The 17,065-nt window shown below is 36.5% G+C and overlaps 1 protein-coding gene across 2 annotated transcripts; it reads left to right on the top strand.

The window, feature by feature from the left end:
* Positions 1-819: 819 nt before the first annotated feature.
* Positions 820-11,052, top strand: Hmt4-20 (Histone methyltransferase 4-20). 2 transcript variants are annotated; one of them, XM_087414689.1, is made up of 9 exons: positions 820-1,635; positions 2,940-3,173; positions 3,417-3,582; positions 3,706-3,876; positions 3,996-4,124; positions 4,189-4,378; positions 4,468-4,876; positions 5,108-6,856; positions 6,991-11,052. In XM_087414689.1, the coding sequence occupies exons 2-9, from the start codon at positions 2,959-2,961 to the stop codon at positions 7,400-7,402; spliced, it is 3,441 nt and encodes a 1,146-aa protein (XP_087270815.1). In that variant the 5' UTR covers positions 820-1,635; positions 2,940-2,958; the 3' UTR covers positions 7,403-11,052. The 2 variants fall into 2 exon arrangements, with proteins under 2 accessions (XP_087270815.1, XP_087270860.1); XM_087414734.1 differs by lacking the exon at positions 820-1,635 and adding an exon at positions 1,993-2,760.
* Positions 11,053-17,065: the final 6,013 nt, after the last annotated feature.

The raw sequence follows: 17,065 nt of genomic DNA, 5'->3' as shown, positions 1-17,065 counted from the left end.
CACATGGCAACGACGTTTGTGTCGATTGTATCCCTTAAAAGAAAAGAAGTCTAAAATGTTACAACAGCAATAGAGGTCTGTTCTTTTAAACTGAACTTTTTGCACCGTTCAACCTTTTCCTCTTTTTTTCCACATTAAAAAGAGAAAGAGAGAAGATAAATAGTTCAAGAATTTTAGCTGAAAAGAACAGACCATGCATTTGTTATTGTAATACAATTTTAAGATAAAAGTTATAATTCTTAAACATTTTTGTAGTAATTTTAATTCTTAATCTCGATTTAACTTATTTTTTATTCTTAGAACTAATAAAAAAAGATAAAATATTAAACCGATTAAAGTTCATCTGTATTAAAATAGGCATCATGGGGAAAGAAGTATTTCAAGACGATGGACAAATGAAAAATTATTCAGCGTTTTGAGTTTACGCTAATCTATTTCTTCTTTGTATTTTTATGTTTCCCTGAAATAAATCTTTTGGAAGTCAATATGATCAAATATGCGAAATTCAGATTGGTTGTGCAATTTTAATTTGAATAATAATATTATAAAATAATGTAATCACGCTAGTCCACGCTAGTCATTTATAGGTTATGAAAAAGTGCGAAAGAGAGAGAGAGAGAGAAATATGCGAAGAATGCGAATGCCTGCCAAGAATGTCAGGATACACAGCGGCAGGTTACCATGGAGACGCAGGGCGTCATTGTGTCCCGACAGCGGACGAGTAAAACATCCCCAGATGAACGTCGCCTAAATCCCTAGACTATTGGGCGATTTGGAGCAATTTTGAGAATTGATTCCGTCTTGCGGAATCCCCAAATCCGCGATCGTTTCATACGGAACGGTTTCGCGAGATCGGATTCGGCGTCGCGACGCGAGAATAAAAGAAAAAAAAAAAAGAAATCGCCAAGAATCGCGACGCCTAGTTTGCGAGCAGTTCCACGGGGCTCCGACATTAGGCACGACGTCGCGACGGCCGACGACATTCCAAAACATGAATTCGCCTTGCGACCGCGATTGATATCCCACCTCTCTCTCTCTCTCTCTCTCTCTCTCTCTCTCTCTCTCTCTCTCTCTCTCTTTTTCTCTCTCTCTCTCTCTCCATTCTTTCTTCTTGTTTCCCTCTATTTTCTTCGTCTTTTACCCGAGGAAGCGGAAACGGAATTGAGACTAGCGGCGTCGCCGGAGTCCGGAGACGCGACCGACGCGACGGCTCCGTCGCCGTCGTTCGTAGTCATTGAGTTGCGAGAGCGCACCGTACGAGTAACGAGAGTTACTCGAACGTTGCGAACGGAACGTTCAGCAACGTTTCACGTTCACGTTGTGCTGGGTTCATCGTTGTGCGTACGCACACGCCGTGCGAGGTGCGAGCACACGCTAGAGGGAAAGTGTGTGCCGTAGTGGATCGCGTCGCGTCGCCCTGTGTTCGCTGTGTCGTGCTGTGACTGTACTGTATCGTGCCTGCCGTGCCGTGGCGATTCTTCCGAGCCTTCTCGTTCGGATACTGCCCAGCCATGATAGCTACCGCGAGCGCGTCTCCGTCGCGACGCGAGAAGCACGTCGCCGCGCCGCTCTAGCTTTAGGAGCTCGACCGACCGCAAGATGCGAGAGGTCCGTTCTTGGGAGAGCATCCTCGCGGTAAGTAACGCGTCGTCGTCGTCGCTGGCTGTGTCTCGGCCACTCTGTCTTGGAAAAAAAAAAAAGAACATCGCATGATCCGAGTGTGCCTTGGTTTCCTCTTCCGCCCCCGCCATTAATTCTGTGTTCTCGTATACGGCGTTCCGTCGTCGTCATCATTCTCGCCCTCGGACGACGGCGAGAAGTCGTGACGCGACGCCACGACGAGCCGTCCTCCGAGAGCATCGGAGAGCATTCGAGAGAAAGAGGACCGTTATGTCGACACGCTATAGGTCCGCCTATAGGCTGCCGCCGTTGTGTCCCGGTCGATACGAAGGGACCCGACGAGGTTCGTCCCGTCCGTGGCGCTGATTTCCGAGGAGGGGGAGAGGGGAAGGGGGGGTGAGGGACAATCCTGATGCTCCGCTCCGATCGCGAGACGACGCTGTCGCCGCGACGTCGCGTCCCACCGTCTTACGGGGAATCGTTCGGTTCAGGAGACGCGGTGTGCTTGAAGAAACCCATTCGCGACGGGCGGTGAATGTCCCGCGTGCGATTGCCTCCGCCTTCCTCGGGCGTGCTCGGGCGGCTCGTTTCGGTGGGCTTGGCTCGTCAGGCTCGCCCTCGGAGGGCTCGGAATTCAGGTTCAGGGTCAGGTTCAGATCCGGTGTGCGAGAACGTTCTCGTTGTCGAGGCGAATGATGTGGACGCGATAGCGTCACGAAAAGGGAGTCGGGCGTGTGCGTTTAAAGGGCGGAAAACGGTGGAGGAAGGGAGGGAGGACAATAGGGTTGCTCGTGCCGAGCGGTGTTTTGGATACCTGAGTAACAGCTGAGTAGATTACGTTAAAAGAAGCGCGATGTTATCGGGTGGTGCTGAGCGTCTGAGTGATATCTCTTTGAGAAACATCGCTAAGTCTTTCTCTAAAACCGTCGATCAGAACTAGACAATGCCATGCATCCGTGTGGCATACCATTTCGGATTGTTCGTATTCTACGCTTGTGGACTTGAGGGAGTCATTCATAGATTTCAATTGTAATGGTGTTTTCACAACTGGTCGATTCGGTAGCTCCAGGAGACCGCGCGGAACGATATCGATGCAACGTGCATCACCAAGCCTGATGTCCTAATAGAATTTCATCTGGGGTACATTAACCTCCAATACGTAAAAAAAATGATGCATTGAACGTATATTAATGTATATTAACCTAAACCTGCTTGGAAAATCTTATTAACTTACAACACAATTAAATCAGGGGAAGGGAAAATCTTCTCGTAGAAGCATTCTTTTTTCCTTCCATTTTATTTTATTATCTCTTTTGCAGTGAAAGTCAGCGTCGCAGAATGGTGGTGGATTATTGCTTGTCGATTCAAGCCTCAGCAACTGCAGTAAGAAAGCAGGAGCGAAGGTTAGGTGGCACAGTGGGTGCAAAGATGCAACCCAACAGTGGTGGAGGATGTGGAATGACACCCAAAGAGCTCTCCGACAATGATGACTTGGCTACGTCCCTCGTACTGGATCCCTATCTAGGATTTACCACTCATAAGATGAATATCAGGTATCATTGTTTGACTAAATCGATAAATCAAAATGCTTTTCAGAAAGAGATGCAGATAACATAGTGTAATACAGTGAATCATTATATCCTTGTGAATTATACCCTTATGGTCTGTCAATGAACAAAGATGAAACAATTCACTATTACATTACGTCATTAATGTCTCACCTCTTGCTAGAAAACATCCTCAACTTGCAAGTTATTTATATAAATTATTTACTAAAGTTTCATTCTGCCCGACAGGTACAGACCATTGAAGGCAAACAAGGAGGAGCTGCGTAAAATCATCTGTGAATTTATTCAAACTCAAAATTATGAAAAGGCATATAAGAAATTGATGGGTGGGGATTGGGGCGCACGACTTCCCCACACAAAGTCTAAACAGCAGCAAATCAATCTGGAGAATCACGTAAGTTACACATGTATAGCAACACTTTTATAATCAAATTGTTTTATTTTAGCAAGAAACTTGCATTAATTTTATAATATAAGAAATATATTGTATGTGTGTAATAGTTCTTTTCTTTTTCAGATCAAGCGATACCTGCGAGTTTTTGATAAGGATTCTGGCTTTGCCATAGAGCCATGTTATAGATATAGCCTAGAAGGACAAAAAGGTGCTAAGATATGCGCTACAAAGAAATGGATGAAGCACGATAAAATCTCTTGTCTCGTCGGTTGCATAGCGGAGCTAAGTGAAAAGGTTTGAGCTTTGCAAAGAGTGTATAAAAAAAAATTTAATTTAAAAAGTTTTCTCATTATTTCTGCATTTTTTGTTTATTTTCATTTAATTTATATATCGTCATTTTTCTATGCTTTTAGGAAGAAGCTGCGTTGCTGCATCCTGGGAAAAATGACTTCTCTGTGATGTTTAGTTGTCGAAAGAATTGTGCCCAGTTATGGTTGGGACCGGCCGCATATATAAACCATGACTGTAGAGCGAATTGCAAGGTAAGAAATTCGAACGTGGTTGCGTAAAAATTATTATGTAAACTCGGAAAAATTATTTTCACAGTTTGTGGCAACGGGAAGAGACACGGCATGTGTGAAGGTATTACGCGATATCGAGGTGGGCGAGGAAATTACATGTTTCTATGGAGAGGATTTCTTTGGTGATGGCAATTGTTATTGCGAGTGCGAGACCTGCGAAAGGCGAGGGACTGGCACTTTTGCGAGCCAGAAGCCGGGCGAGGAGATGTCGTCTGGTATGTTGCACGTAATATTTATAGGACAAAGTCTGTCTTTGAGTTTGTCGGTTTTGTCACTTCTATTTTTTCCTATTTTCTATTTTTAGGCTATCGTTTGAGAGAAACAGATAATCGAATCAACCGAACTAAACATCGACAGCAGCCATTGAACAGGAATAAACAGCAAGCCGATACTGCTCTCACCGAGCGAAACGCGGTCCTGGTTGGAAATGCGGCAGTTGCACCACAATCTCTCAGCATGAAGGAGCTGCGACGCAAAGGGCTTACCAAGTACGATGCCGAGCTATTGATCGCACAAGGCTGTCGTTTCTCGGATATCAATCAGCAGCAGCCAGCGATCAACAATGGTGAAAATATGCTGCAGACTCGAGCGCATCCCTCCGCGATCGCAACTTCCGTCACGAGGAGTCTCCGTAACAAACAAATGTGCAAGTTTGATGGCAATACCGGTGATGGAAATGCCATCAAGAATACTCAATCGCTTAGAGCGTCCAGGTAGGTTATTAGACTCTTGTGCGATTAACCCTGTTGATTTGTTCGGATCTATTTGATTCAAAATATAATTTATCTTTTTACTAATATATTATTTAAAACTTTTCCTCTGATATTTATTTGATGACTTCGTCTGTAATGTAAAATCTCTTCAAAAGTATTTTTATTTTTAATCATACTTAAATATGTGTTTACTTTAATTTTAAATTATAATCTTTAATTTTGATTGGATAGACTTCACAAGAGAACGGAATCAAAGAAAGGAAAAGTCAACATGAAGCCTCCATCGCTCTGTCTCAGCAATCCCGCTGTGAAAGACACAGAAGTGGCGGATATCGGTCATCGAAAGGAGGATTCTGATAGAGAACCGGTTCACAAGGAGAATTTATATTCACGATTGCAAAAGCATCATTTGCCGAACGCGTCGGAGATGGATCGCGGTTTCCACATGGAACAAACACGACAGCGTATCGTGACGGAGGAATTAAACGAAGACGTTTGTCCGCTGCGACTGATGGAGATAGAAGACGCTGGTGATGGTGATTCGATGGAGGACGATCGGGGAATACCGGATCTCACCGCGGAAGTCGATCCCGAGACAGTAGATAATGTTAATTCTTCCAGTTACAAAAAGGGACATTATAGTACAAATGCCTGTGATTCAATCCGATTAAGTTCCACGTCTCAAGCCCATGTACAACAATGCTTACATACTGCAGAATCTAATCCTGAAGATATGAATTATCGCTCAAGGGATTATCATTCTTCATCGCCTATGCGGCATAAGGAAAGCGAAAACGCTCCTTGTAGCACAATTGAACAGGCGAATTGCTTTAATAAACGTTCCAAGTCTGGCAAACAACTTTCCTCGACGGATGAGCAAGATGATCGCAAGACGCCCAACGAGGAATCGTCTTACGAGTTTGAAGACGACGAATCGCCATCGCCACTGATTGAAGAAAAGAAAATATTGCAGACCAACTTTCGAGAGAACGACATCTTGCACGAGACGAACTCTCGGTCAGATGACGAATGCTGCGATTTGAATTCTACGAAAGTAATTGTAGTGCACGATGTGGAAAAAGAAGAGGAGAGTGAAAGTTGCGAGAGTCCGATCGCCATCGACACGTTGGCGGTGAGTCGCTCAGACAGTGTTGAGTTTTGTGGATTGAACTCCGACGGAGTTATAGAAGCGGAAGCTGATACCGAAAACATTTTAAAATGTTATAATAATACAGTTTCGAATCAGGAGGGAAAACAGGACGTTGTGATGAAAAGTGATACGTACGTCGCAAGCGTTGAACCTGGCGTCAGATCCGAAATGGCAATGTTATGCGCAGCGGAGATGAACTCTAGAATAAATATTATAGAAGGAAATAACGCGATGATTTTTAGTAACGTACAGGTTACGAACTGTAATAGTGATCTAACGAGCCATATGAATTTAGAAGACAATCGCAATTCAACATTGGTAAAAAAATCAACATCTAGGCTCTCGAAGTCGTCTCGCAAATTGCAGAAGAGACTTTCGAGCGCCAAATCTAAGTTCGGAGTATTGACGGAGGGTGTTCAGGACGATTCAAAGAGTCATAGCAAGGGAAAGAGCAAGAACAAATCTACCAAAAGTCAAAGAAGGGATCGGCAGAGATCGGCGACGGCCGAGATAGGAGAGGCTGACGACGATTCAGGTATCCAAGGCGACATCTATGAATTTAGTGAAAAGGAAAGCAACCTGGAAGACATTGGTATACTGTCTATAATAAGACGAGGCAAGCACGAATCTCGTCATGCGTCCTCTTCATCGATAGCGGTGTCGCCTGTGCAGGAGATGCAATGTAATGACGAGTACAATAAAGCTGAGCCACCGGTACTGATTCCAGAAGAACCATGGCCTCCGACCGTGGCCCAGAGCGAACATGGTGTAGAATCCAATAGTGGTGTTCAGTCTAGAGAAAACTGTGATGTTGAAGGGAGCTTGGATCGGTAAATATGCAACGAATATATTGTATAAAATTATTTCTACCATTTAAAACATTAATTAAATCCATAATTTTAAGGTCAAATTTTCTTTTCAAAATCGAGTTGGTAAATTGGAGGGATTTTTTTTTTTTCTTTAGATTGACATCCTATGAGAACAATAGTAGTACACGAAAATCAAGCACGACCCCGTCCGAGTGCCAATGGCGAACAAGCAATCCGAGCAATTGTCGAGTTTGTCCTGTCACGCCAGAAAGAACCAGCGGACGACTGAAGCTGACGCTGCGCATGAAGCGATCGCCCGTGCTGGACGATATCGTCGAATCTGGCACTAGCGGTTTGAGCGAGGACAGCTACGAGCCGGAATATGAAGTGTTGCGTGTCGAGGGATTGGAGAGGCGCAAACGCCGAAAGAAGCACAAGAGCAGGGATCGCGAGAGACGGCATAAGAAGTCGCGTGTATTGAACTTGGATCCGCCACCACCGCCCATGAAAAGATTACGCTTGATTCTCGGCAATGAGACTCGCACTATCGATTTAACGCACTCTTAACAGCTATAATTCCACCTGCCTTCGCTCTCTCGACTTGCGCCCCCCTGCCCTTCCATCATCATGACATGTAATATCGATTTTATTATGATATAGACTATCTTTTTAAACATAATTAAAAACGAAAGATCATCCAAGCCTCCTCGTCCTACGACATGTGACAGCGAGTTCATATCGAACTTGAAGATACTTTTCACAATTGAACTTGATTTAGTGGTAGAACTACTTTTCCTTCCTATCTTTTTCATTTTATCTTTCATCTCTATCTTTCTGTCTCTTTCTCTCTTGTAGTTCCCGTTATTTAAATCTTTTAGCGGTATATGTCTTATTCTTATAACAACAACGAATCTCTGAGGGCCTATCGAGATATCGTAAGCGAGAAAACGCGTAGGTGGAAAAAGTTTTAAATCGCGCACGTACACGTTTCTCCCATGTAAAATTAAATACCGCGTATAAATCAGAAAAAAGTAAGTGAATACTTATCCAAGCAGTTCCATAGAGATTAATAAAGTGCTCTAGCGTACTAAACAAATAATTCCATTTAATGATTCAATTGGAGCCAGGCCGAGTATATTATTTTTCGAAATTTTTGCCGTCTTTGATAAAAAATATCGAATCGAATTTCCATAGATGATTTCTGAAAAAATCTTTCTCCTTTTTCTTTTTGCATTTCTTTTTCTCTAGGTATTAGTTTCTTGATAAACTGTATCTTAACAATATATGCAACAGTATCGATCTCGTATTTTATGAAATAAACTAAATTAAACTACCAAGTAGCCAAATTAAATTGTACAAGTTATATTTCGGTGAAACCGTTTCGTAAAGAAATTTATTATTGCTGTTTTCCATGATACTCCGAAATGGAGAAAAAGGACGAAGGAGGAGGATCCCTATACTTATACTATGTATAATAATGATTATCTAACTGATTAAAAGAAAATTTAGCTAAATATTAGTTAGCACTTATAATCGCTATTCTTGAACGAGGGGTCAAAAATATCATGTGGAGAACCTTGTAAATATTGCTTATATATATATATATATAAATATATATATATATTATATGAAATATATATATATATATTACCATATATATGTATATATATTACCATATATATATGTATATTTCGGTGTATTACAATGTCTTTCGATGCGAGTCGCAGGCAGGCACCGCATTGCATATACCATTGTATACGGAATACACCGGGGTCACACGTACTGTAGTAACGAAATATTATAAGAAAGAGAATTTCATTCGCGGCAACGTTTTCGTTATATTACGTGCTGCTAGAATCAGAATGTTCACATTGCAAACGAGGGGACGAAACGCGCCCTGGCGCATAAGAGACTATCTGTTCTACATCGCTTCTGTTCATGGATGAAAGTACATATGATACGTGAGGATTGGAAAAGCGAAACTTGCGTTACTCGAAATTTTTTCGATGTTAAATCAGAGCGCAATTTTATTTTGTATCAAATAAACTATTAGATATTTTTTTCTAATCCAATAACGAAAAAAATGCAGAATGCGGGTTTTGCTTCTGTCAAATTGGAAAGAAAGTAATATCATTATTTTAAAAGTTTTAGTAAAGAGAATAGTCTTTTTAAAGACTAATTCAAACGGAGATTGATTATTACAAAGCAATATTACTTCATTTCCAATCTGATATCTAATTTCTCACGTTATTAGAATACTTATCATAGAAATCATTGAAATTTTCAAAATCTGAAATGTGATATTGTATAAGTTCGGAAGGAGTTTCATATGAAGTAAAAGTTATGCGACGTAAAAAGTTATGCACGATACTTGTTTAGTGTACAGAGTTAAAATTCTGGTTTTATTTGACGAATGGGCCGTTACTGTCCAATACTGTTAATATCCAACGTCGATCATTTTTAATATGCGAACTACCTGTAATTAACAAATAATAAAAGAGAAAATTTTTGTTACGTACTGAGTAAGAGCTATAGAGAATTGTAAAAAACGACTTTGCATGATGTCTATATAGCGATGAAAAATTCGTAAAGAATACAGTAGGTTGTGCAATTTTTTCTAAAAAAAAAAATTACTCGAATGCACACAGAAATATTATTTATTGTACATTTAATTATAACCGATTAGTCAAAAATGACGAGAGTGAATGATTAAATTTTAATTAATATCAGCTATCTAAATTATTGCTTTTTTAATTAATATTTACTATTTCACCAAATTTTTAATGAGTAATCCTCATCAAATTGAGCCTTCTTGAGAAAAAAAAGGAAATACAGTTGTGATTTCCATAAAGATCCTAAAAAGGAAATATTAATGTCCGCTTTTTCCTATACATAGTTATATCGAGAGAATAAATTATAAAGAAAAATTAATGTATTCGCAACTTTAAAAATAGCATTAAAATCAATTGACCGTAGCAATAATTAATATAATTAGTGATTACTTAGCTCATTCCGAATCTCTTAACACATAGAAAGAAAATTTTACTGGAAAATATAAAATTGTGGAGCATTAATCGACAGCAACTGATAACAATATTAATTATTAGCAATAGAAGACATTGGTGCATTCAATTAATATAACAGGTGATTGACCGTAATTGGTAACCAAATTGATTAAAGATAATCTAATAGAAGGGAATGTGTTTATTCTGAATTTTTTGATTTTTGATTAAAATAATAATTTGTATTATATGTAATTAACTTCTATCTCTCATTAAAATGAATAAAAGAGGATCTCTGTTTTTAAAATATTATTTCAAGATCATTTGAACTTAAAGAGTTCGAAGATGTGTAACATGAATTTATAAAAGTAATTATTACTTAAGAAGTGTAGTATAATTCAACAATTATTATTTATCGTTGCAGCTTCACTGTAATCATAATGATCTTTTGTAAACGCTGCGTGATCGTAGCGGCCCATTTCATGATAATTTTATATAAAATGTGAACGAGGGAAGATCGATTCGATTTTTTTCCCTTTATTCGCGATTTACATATACAATTGTACGAGTTGCACAATCAATTTGAAGCATTTTTAGAGAAAAAAATGACGAAGGAAAAAGGGAACAGACATCTTGGATATGATGAGGGAAGGGAATTTTTCGAAGAGCTTTTTACGCAACAAAAGTTTTGCGTCGCAACATTTAGTTTTCGAATCAGTGATGTCATTTTTTTTTTGCTTTGTAGATCCGTCGCATGCGACACTTTCTCCCCTCATTCGTTATCGGCAGACTTTTTGTCACACTGCCATTAGGAAAATGATGTTAATTCGTACGTTTCGATTAATCGCTCGTGAGAGTAAGGAATGTAAGAAGAATCATAAATCGCATCCCCCCTGCGCTGCAAATGATCATTGTTATAGATTCATATACGAATTTCGTATATGAATCGTTGTGAATCGAGGAGGACGATATTTTGTGAGTTTCTCCTCCGAGAGTCGCTCAGCTAAAAAGAAAGATGAAAAAATGGGAGAAAGAAAAGAGGGAAGGAGATGAATTTTGTTTTCTCTCGTAGAAGATTCGCAACTGCGCGCGGCGCGTACATTGTAATTATACATATTACTTTATTTGTTGAGCGACAGATATATAGAAATGTACATTGTCATTATTATTTTCTACGGATTAAGGTATCATAATAAATGAATCGCATAAACGTAATTATGTCTGTCCCTGTTATTTCACGCTCTATCTTTCCACTATAATTTATCGTTTTAAAGACAATTAAATGAGATTAATTGCGTCTATTAATACAAGTTCAAATTTTGATCTGCAAACTTGATAAATTTTTCTTTAAATCTATTAAAGTTTCGCGCTTTACGGGTAAAGTAAATAGTAACTTTATTGATGATTGATAAAATTAATTAATGATATTTTATCTGAATTTTTTAATTGGAATTTAGTTCGTATCATTTATTGTAAAGTATATTTAAAAAAAATCATATTACATATACATATGTATGTACATGTATATACAATATGTAAAATTTTCGATAAATATATATTAAATTGTTACTACAATTGAAAATTAAAGGAAAAGTGATGTATATTTTAAATTATCGATATACCGCGTGCTTTATCAATCAATTCTTAGTTTCTCTTTTTATTCACATACATGTAGGTACATATATACATATGCGTACATACATTATTATTTAAATTATATCACTAACTGAAATCATATAAATCTAAAAACGATTCTAAATAAAATGTTTTAAAGATTTCTTAAAAAAGTTACAAAGATCATCAAGACCTATAAAACGTCACAAATGTCTTTCTGAAAGTATAAGACATTTATGAAAATTTAAGATATCTTATAGAGAATATCAAAATGCTTTAATGTTTTTTAAAGATGTAGTAATAATAAATTTTGCTCGAAATTAGATCCGATCAATCGAGTCATCGATAAGTTTGACGCCACTTGCATAGTGTTCGCCTCATTTTATCGCCATGTTTTATTACTGTGCCAGCTAGAAGTGATAAATAATGTTTACTCAAGGGGATACTAACAATGTACCGTCATCTACTAAAATACACGGCTCTCGCATGGCTTTCTGGAAAGTCGATACAGTTCGACCAACTTTTCCTCCATTATGAAGCGCGCGAATAGTAAAGAACTGACAGGACTCGTTCGCGGGAATTGACTGCTCATCAGATAGAAAATAAATCTCTATATGCATTCCATGCGCGGATTCTGCGGAGCGGAATTTTAACGTGACTTCCGGACTTCTCTCGTGTCCGATCAAATGGGAACGTGTTACACGCATCGGCTTGTAAATAGCAATGTATAACATCGTGAGCACGTTGGGAATGCTTTCCAAGAAATGTTGACTGACGCATAAAATGCCTAAAGTTTGTGTACAACGTCATATAATTATCTAATTTCGTTCCACATATGTAATCTCGCAAAAGGAAAGCAGCACAATCGTGTCATTTAAGTTTTTCCAAGTGGAATCTTATTTTTCATTCGTCTCATCTTCAAGTTTATCATTTGTTTCAAGTTTTTTGATGAGATTTAAAGGAAGTGAATCGATATCATGATGCAAACTTCTATTATGATTTCGAATTTTCTGCAAGTAGAAATTCGGTTGAATACGCTCACAATCAACGTGATAAATTAATTTTTCTTTCCTTGTTTACGTTAAAGATCGTTCAAGGGAGTCGCTTGTGTATCCTCAAATCAGTGAAAATTATAAAAGTAAACAAATTCACTAGGTATTGACTAATGAAATTATAAATATTCTAAGGAATTTGCTTTTATAATTTTCATCTCATTTCAAAACATTCTGAGAACTCATTCTCAATCTATATAATTGTGTATTTAAGGAACATACAAAAGTCAACAAAAAAATCAAAATAGTTTTATTTTGATTCTTAAAGACTATAAACAGTCAAATTTTGTAATTAAAAATCATCATTTTGACTTTCATGACGTTATAAAATAAAGTCATTTTGAATTTCTCTTGACTTGGTGTGTTACTTGGATAATAATTATAATTGTGGTTGTAATGGTAAGATTTGTAATTATTTAGTATAAGGGACCACCTTCCAATGACCTTGATCTTGACATATGTTGTCAAGGTCATGATCCTGAATGACCTTGAATAAATTTTAGCATCGTTGTTTGTTAAAAAGTTATTAAAAAAAAAAAGCTCTATAATAAAACCTAACTTTTGAACATGATTGCGCTCCAATGAAACAAATTCCCTGCTCTAACAGCGCAAAATATTTTCCTATATAATTTTTGTGTCTTTAGAGCCAGAGAATTTGTACTTTTAAAGCAGAGAATTTATATTTTTTTAAAGCAGAGAATTTGTTCTTGTCTTCTTTTCGAATTCTCGCAGGAGAGAAGACAACGTCGAGACGAGACGGTGTTCGCTTCGTCGTCGGATAATATTAAATCGCCGGCATGTACGCCTATTATTGCGTGACGGTCGATTACGGGGAAACATTGCGAATACCGTTGTGTTGACACGCACACATCTCGTCGAGTGTGACCTACATGATTCCATTATGCAGCACAAGTATATTGCCGTTGTAGATAAACGACGCGCGCAAAGAGGGTCGTTCTAGCAAGTTCTCTCCGCGTGGCGTTTAGCAGTCAAGGATGTTATCCGTTGACCGATCGTATATTTAGAGAAGATACTAGAGGTAAACCGCACATTGCCGGACCGCGATAGTTGCCGGATAGGAAGCGGTTACCAGGGAACGATTTGCAAATTCTCCGCGGTACCGTCTCTCTCTGGCTCTAGAAATTATTGCTTTACCTAATGAAACGTTGATAAACTCACTATCGAATGCCGTTCTCATGTTGATAAATCAAAATCGATAATAATCAAAATGAATGCTGGTATTAATATTTTTAAGGGTCAGGTTAGAGACAATAAAAATGACAGTGCAGCAATTAAACGCATTGATTTTAATCAATTTATTTTGCCGTTGAAATATTATCACCGGCGGCGACGGCAATACTTGATGCTTTTTCTAATTTATAATATTTAATTGCAATTAATATACACGCATTTTAATTCATTATTTGAAATTTTTCCTGATCATATTAATTAATCGAATACAATATTAATTTTTAATATTAATTATTAATACATTAATTATATTTATTAATTATTAATACAATAATATATTAATTATATTTATTCAGTCGATTTTTTTACTGTAAATATTGAATAATATTAGTTGCGAAATAGTTCTTATTTTGTCACGTGACCATCACACTGTTAATGTTTTTTTTTTTCACGAATAATATGTCGCGATTTTACATACTTAAATGTATAGAGAAGAGATAACACGTGATAGTGCAGCCAAAGAGAGGCTTAAATTGTCCGTAAACTGATATTTCTTACGGCGTAATTGTGTGATCGATCGTACTTACATCCTATAAAAATACGTATCTCTTATGTATAGGCGATAATGTACGCGATAATCGTAATGTTAAGCGACACTTTCGCTATTTATCATTTTATCCTAATTTCCCTGAAGACATAATGTATACTCTCTTCTACAAACAATTATCGTTTAATTTCATCTGAAATGTGCAATTTTATTTCATAAGATTATATTAAATTTAATTTTCTGTGTTATCTTATTATGATAATAATATTCCTCGATCTGCCACAAACTATGTTTGAATAGAACATTTCATTATTGTTTATAAAATTTTTGTTTAATTTAACATTACTATGTAATGTTTATTATTATTATTATTATTATTACTTAACTTATTGCCTATTTACTTACGATATTTACGTGTTAAATTTACGTGAAAAAAATTTTTTCTTTAAAGATATATGGATTCAATTCTTTTAGGATGTAAAAAGATCAGAAACAAGATATTGGTACGTGAGATGAAAATAAAGCAGCAAGCTTATCTGATTTTCCATCTCCCATTTAACAAATAAATTCCGTTCTCGTATACCGCAGGATGTGATGGAATTTGCACCCCTAAAAATGGGTCAGACCTGAAAAAGCCAAAACTCGCAGAAAAACGATTATCTCGTTAAAATTTATCTTTTTATGAAGCTCACCGTACATTCACTACGCTTTAACAAGTCATTATAAAAAGGATCGCAATTTCTATATTTAAAAAACAAGATATTCGATTTTAAAAAAATAAATTTTGATATATAGTTATCTATAAATTAGATTTTATATATATATTATATTTTACATTACATCAAAATAATCACAGAAAAAAGTAGATTGGTTCATTTAGCAAAGCTTGCGCGAGTTCAATATTTATAAATAATTAAAAAGATTTCACGGTTCAATAAAGAAATTATGTTTGTAAGCAATTATTAGTATACAAATTTAGCTAATTTTTGCTACAATAAAAATTGCTAAAGTAACAAGTTTTCTTCAATACATTAGCAAAAGTATACATTTTAGCTAGCACATTTTGTTAAAAATTTTGTTAAAAATTTTAATCTATATATTGGACTGATTTTCGTAAAAAGTTATCTTTAATACGTTAACAAATTCACTATTATAAATTATTGGCTGCGTTCAATAGAAAAAGCAGCTTTGCAATTGTTGTAAAAATTTTTTAATATGATTGATCCCTTAGTTCCTCACTGAATCTAAATGTCTATAATCAATCATATTCAAGAATTTTACAATAGTTGCAAAGTTGCTTTTTCTGCTGAATGCAGCCATTGTCTATAATTCTTTGTTGCTAATTTTTTCAGTTGTAAAACTTTACTAATTTAACATAAAAACTGATTGTCTGTATATTACGGCTATAGATTTGCTCAATCAGTGAAGTTTTTAATTGTTTTAACAAATCTTTTTTTCTACGCTGTTAAATTTCATAATTTAAGTTGCCTCTACTCTATTGCTTCTATTCGATAAATTTGATGCTATATCAAATTGATATTATACAATGTCAAATTTATCCATTGTTTTAGTATAAAATAACGATATATTGAGTAGAAACAGTGGCGACTTAAATTAGATTAAATTTCACACTATAAATTTGACAGTGTATAATCCCATGCAAAAATTTGTGTAAATTCTGTGCAGTTCGTTTCTATTGCTGACGTATGTATTTATTTGTATTAATTTTACTTTTTTTGTTCTCTCTTTTCCTCCTCCTTCTCGAAGGGATTAACAATAATCACGTTTCATTGTAAAGGGTGAGAGGATTTCGAAGGATGATGTAGGACAAAGAGCGAAGCGTCCTTTGCTAAATTATTCGCCTCTGTGCCTCGCGAGTTACGTATGGAGAGTAAACTCAGCGATTCCTCCCCCTCACGGCATGTGCAAAAGTGGGTCGACTGAAATAGGTCGAAAATAAATTTTTCCGCCGACCATTGCCGTCGTTGTCATTTTACCGAGGGAGTGTTTTCCTTACGCGCGTAGTCCGTCGATTCGCGCATGTATCTTGCTGATTTTCCTTCTATTTTTACTATCTATTTTGTTCCTCTCGTTCTAGCACCAATCTCACGAGATCTAACTGACAAAAATCTCAGGAGAGAAGTACAATTTTCTTTTATCTCTTTAAAAGACTCCTTATTATATAAAGAAAGTATTATATAAAAAAAAAAAGACATTTCTGGTCTGTTACAAACGATATCAAATTCATTATAGAAGAAATTCCAATGCAACAGCTTTGTCAACGATATTGATAATAATAATTATTCAAGGAAAAATTTATAATAATTATATAATTGTGTAATTTGCTTTAAGTTATGTAACTTTGCAGTTATGTAATCCATTTGCTTATATTGCATTATCGTATATAATTATATTATATCAACTGAAATAAATTTTGTTATAAATTTTTTTAATGATCCTGATACTTATATAAATGATAAATTAATAATTAATCTCATATTAAATATCATTATCTTATATATGAATTAAATAAATAATATAAGTTTAAATTTCCGAATGGAAAGAATAAAAAATTTCAAATCTAGGTTACAATATACCAAGTTTTATTCCTGCCTGCGTTGTGTCTGCTACTAAGACTGTGTTTGCTTTGGCGTTCGCAACGCTTTAAGTTTCATCCTTGTTGTTTAGTAAATATTAAACAAGAATAATTGATGGTTACAAGCGCTATAATTGATGCTACTGAGCGACAAAGCGAACGCAGCCTAAGTATCACGTGCTACTAAACACGGGCTGCTCCCTGTATGATCTTTACCACTTGTCTGAT

Source organism: Acromyrmex echinatior, chromosome 1, assembly GCF_024713525.1.
Source record: "Acromyrmex echinatior isolate Ae372 chromosome 1, ASM2471352v2, whole genome shotgun sequence".
Classification (NCBI taxonomy): domain Eukaryota; kingdom Metazoa; phylum Arthropoda; class Insecta; order Hymenoptera; family Formicidae; genus Acromyrmex; species Acromyrmex echinatior.
This window is presented reverse-complemented; position numbering and strand designations above follow the sequence as displayed.

Coding starts and splice junctions, on each gene's coding strand:
- Hmt4-20 (XM_087414689.1), top strand. CDS start 2,959: ATGGTGGTGGATTATTGCTTGTCGATTCAAGCCTCAGCAACTGCAGTA. Junction 3,877..3,995: donor TAGCGGAGCTAAGTGAAAAG/GTTTGAGCTTTG, acceptor CTATGCTTTTAG/GAAGAAGCTGCGTTGCTGCA. Junction 6,857..6,990: donor GTTGAAGGGAGCTTGGATCG/GTAAATATGCAA, acceptor TTTTTTCTTTAG/ATTGACATCCTATGAGAACA.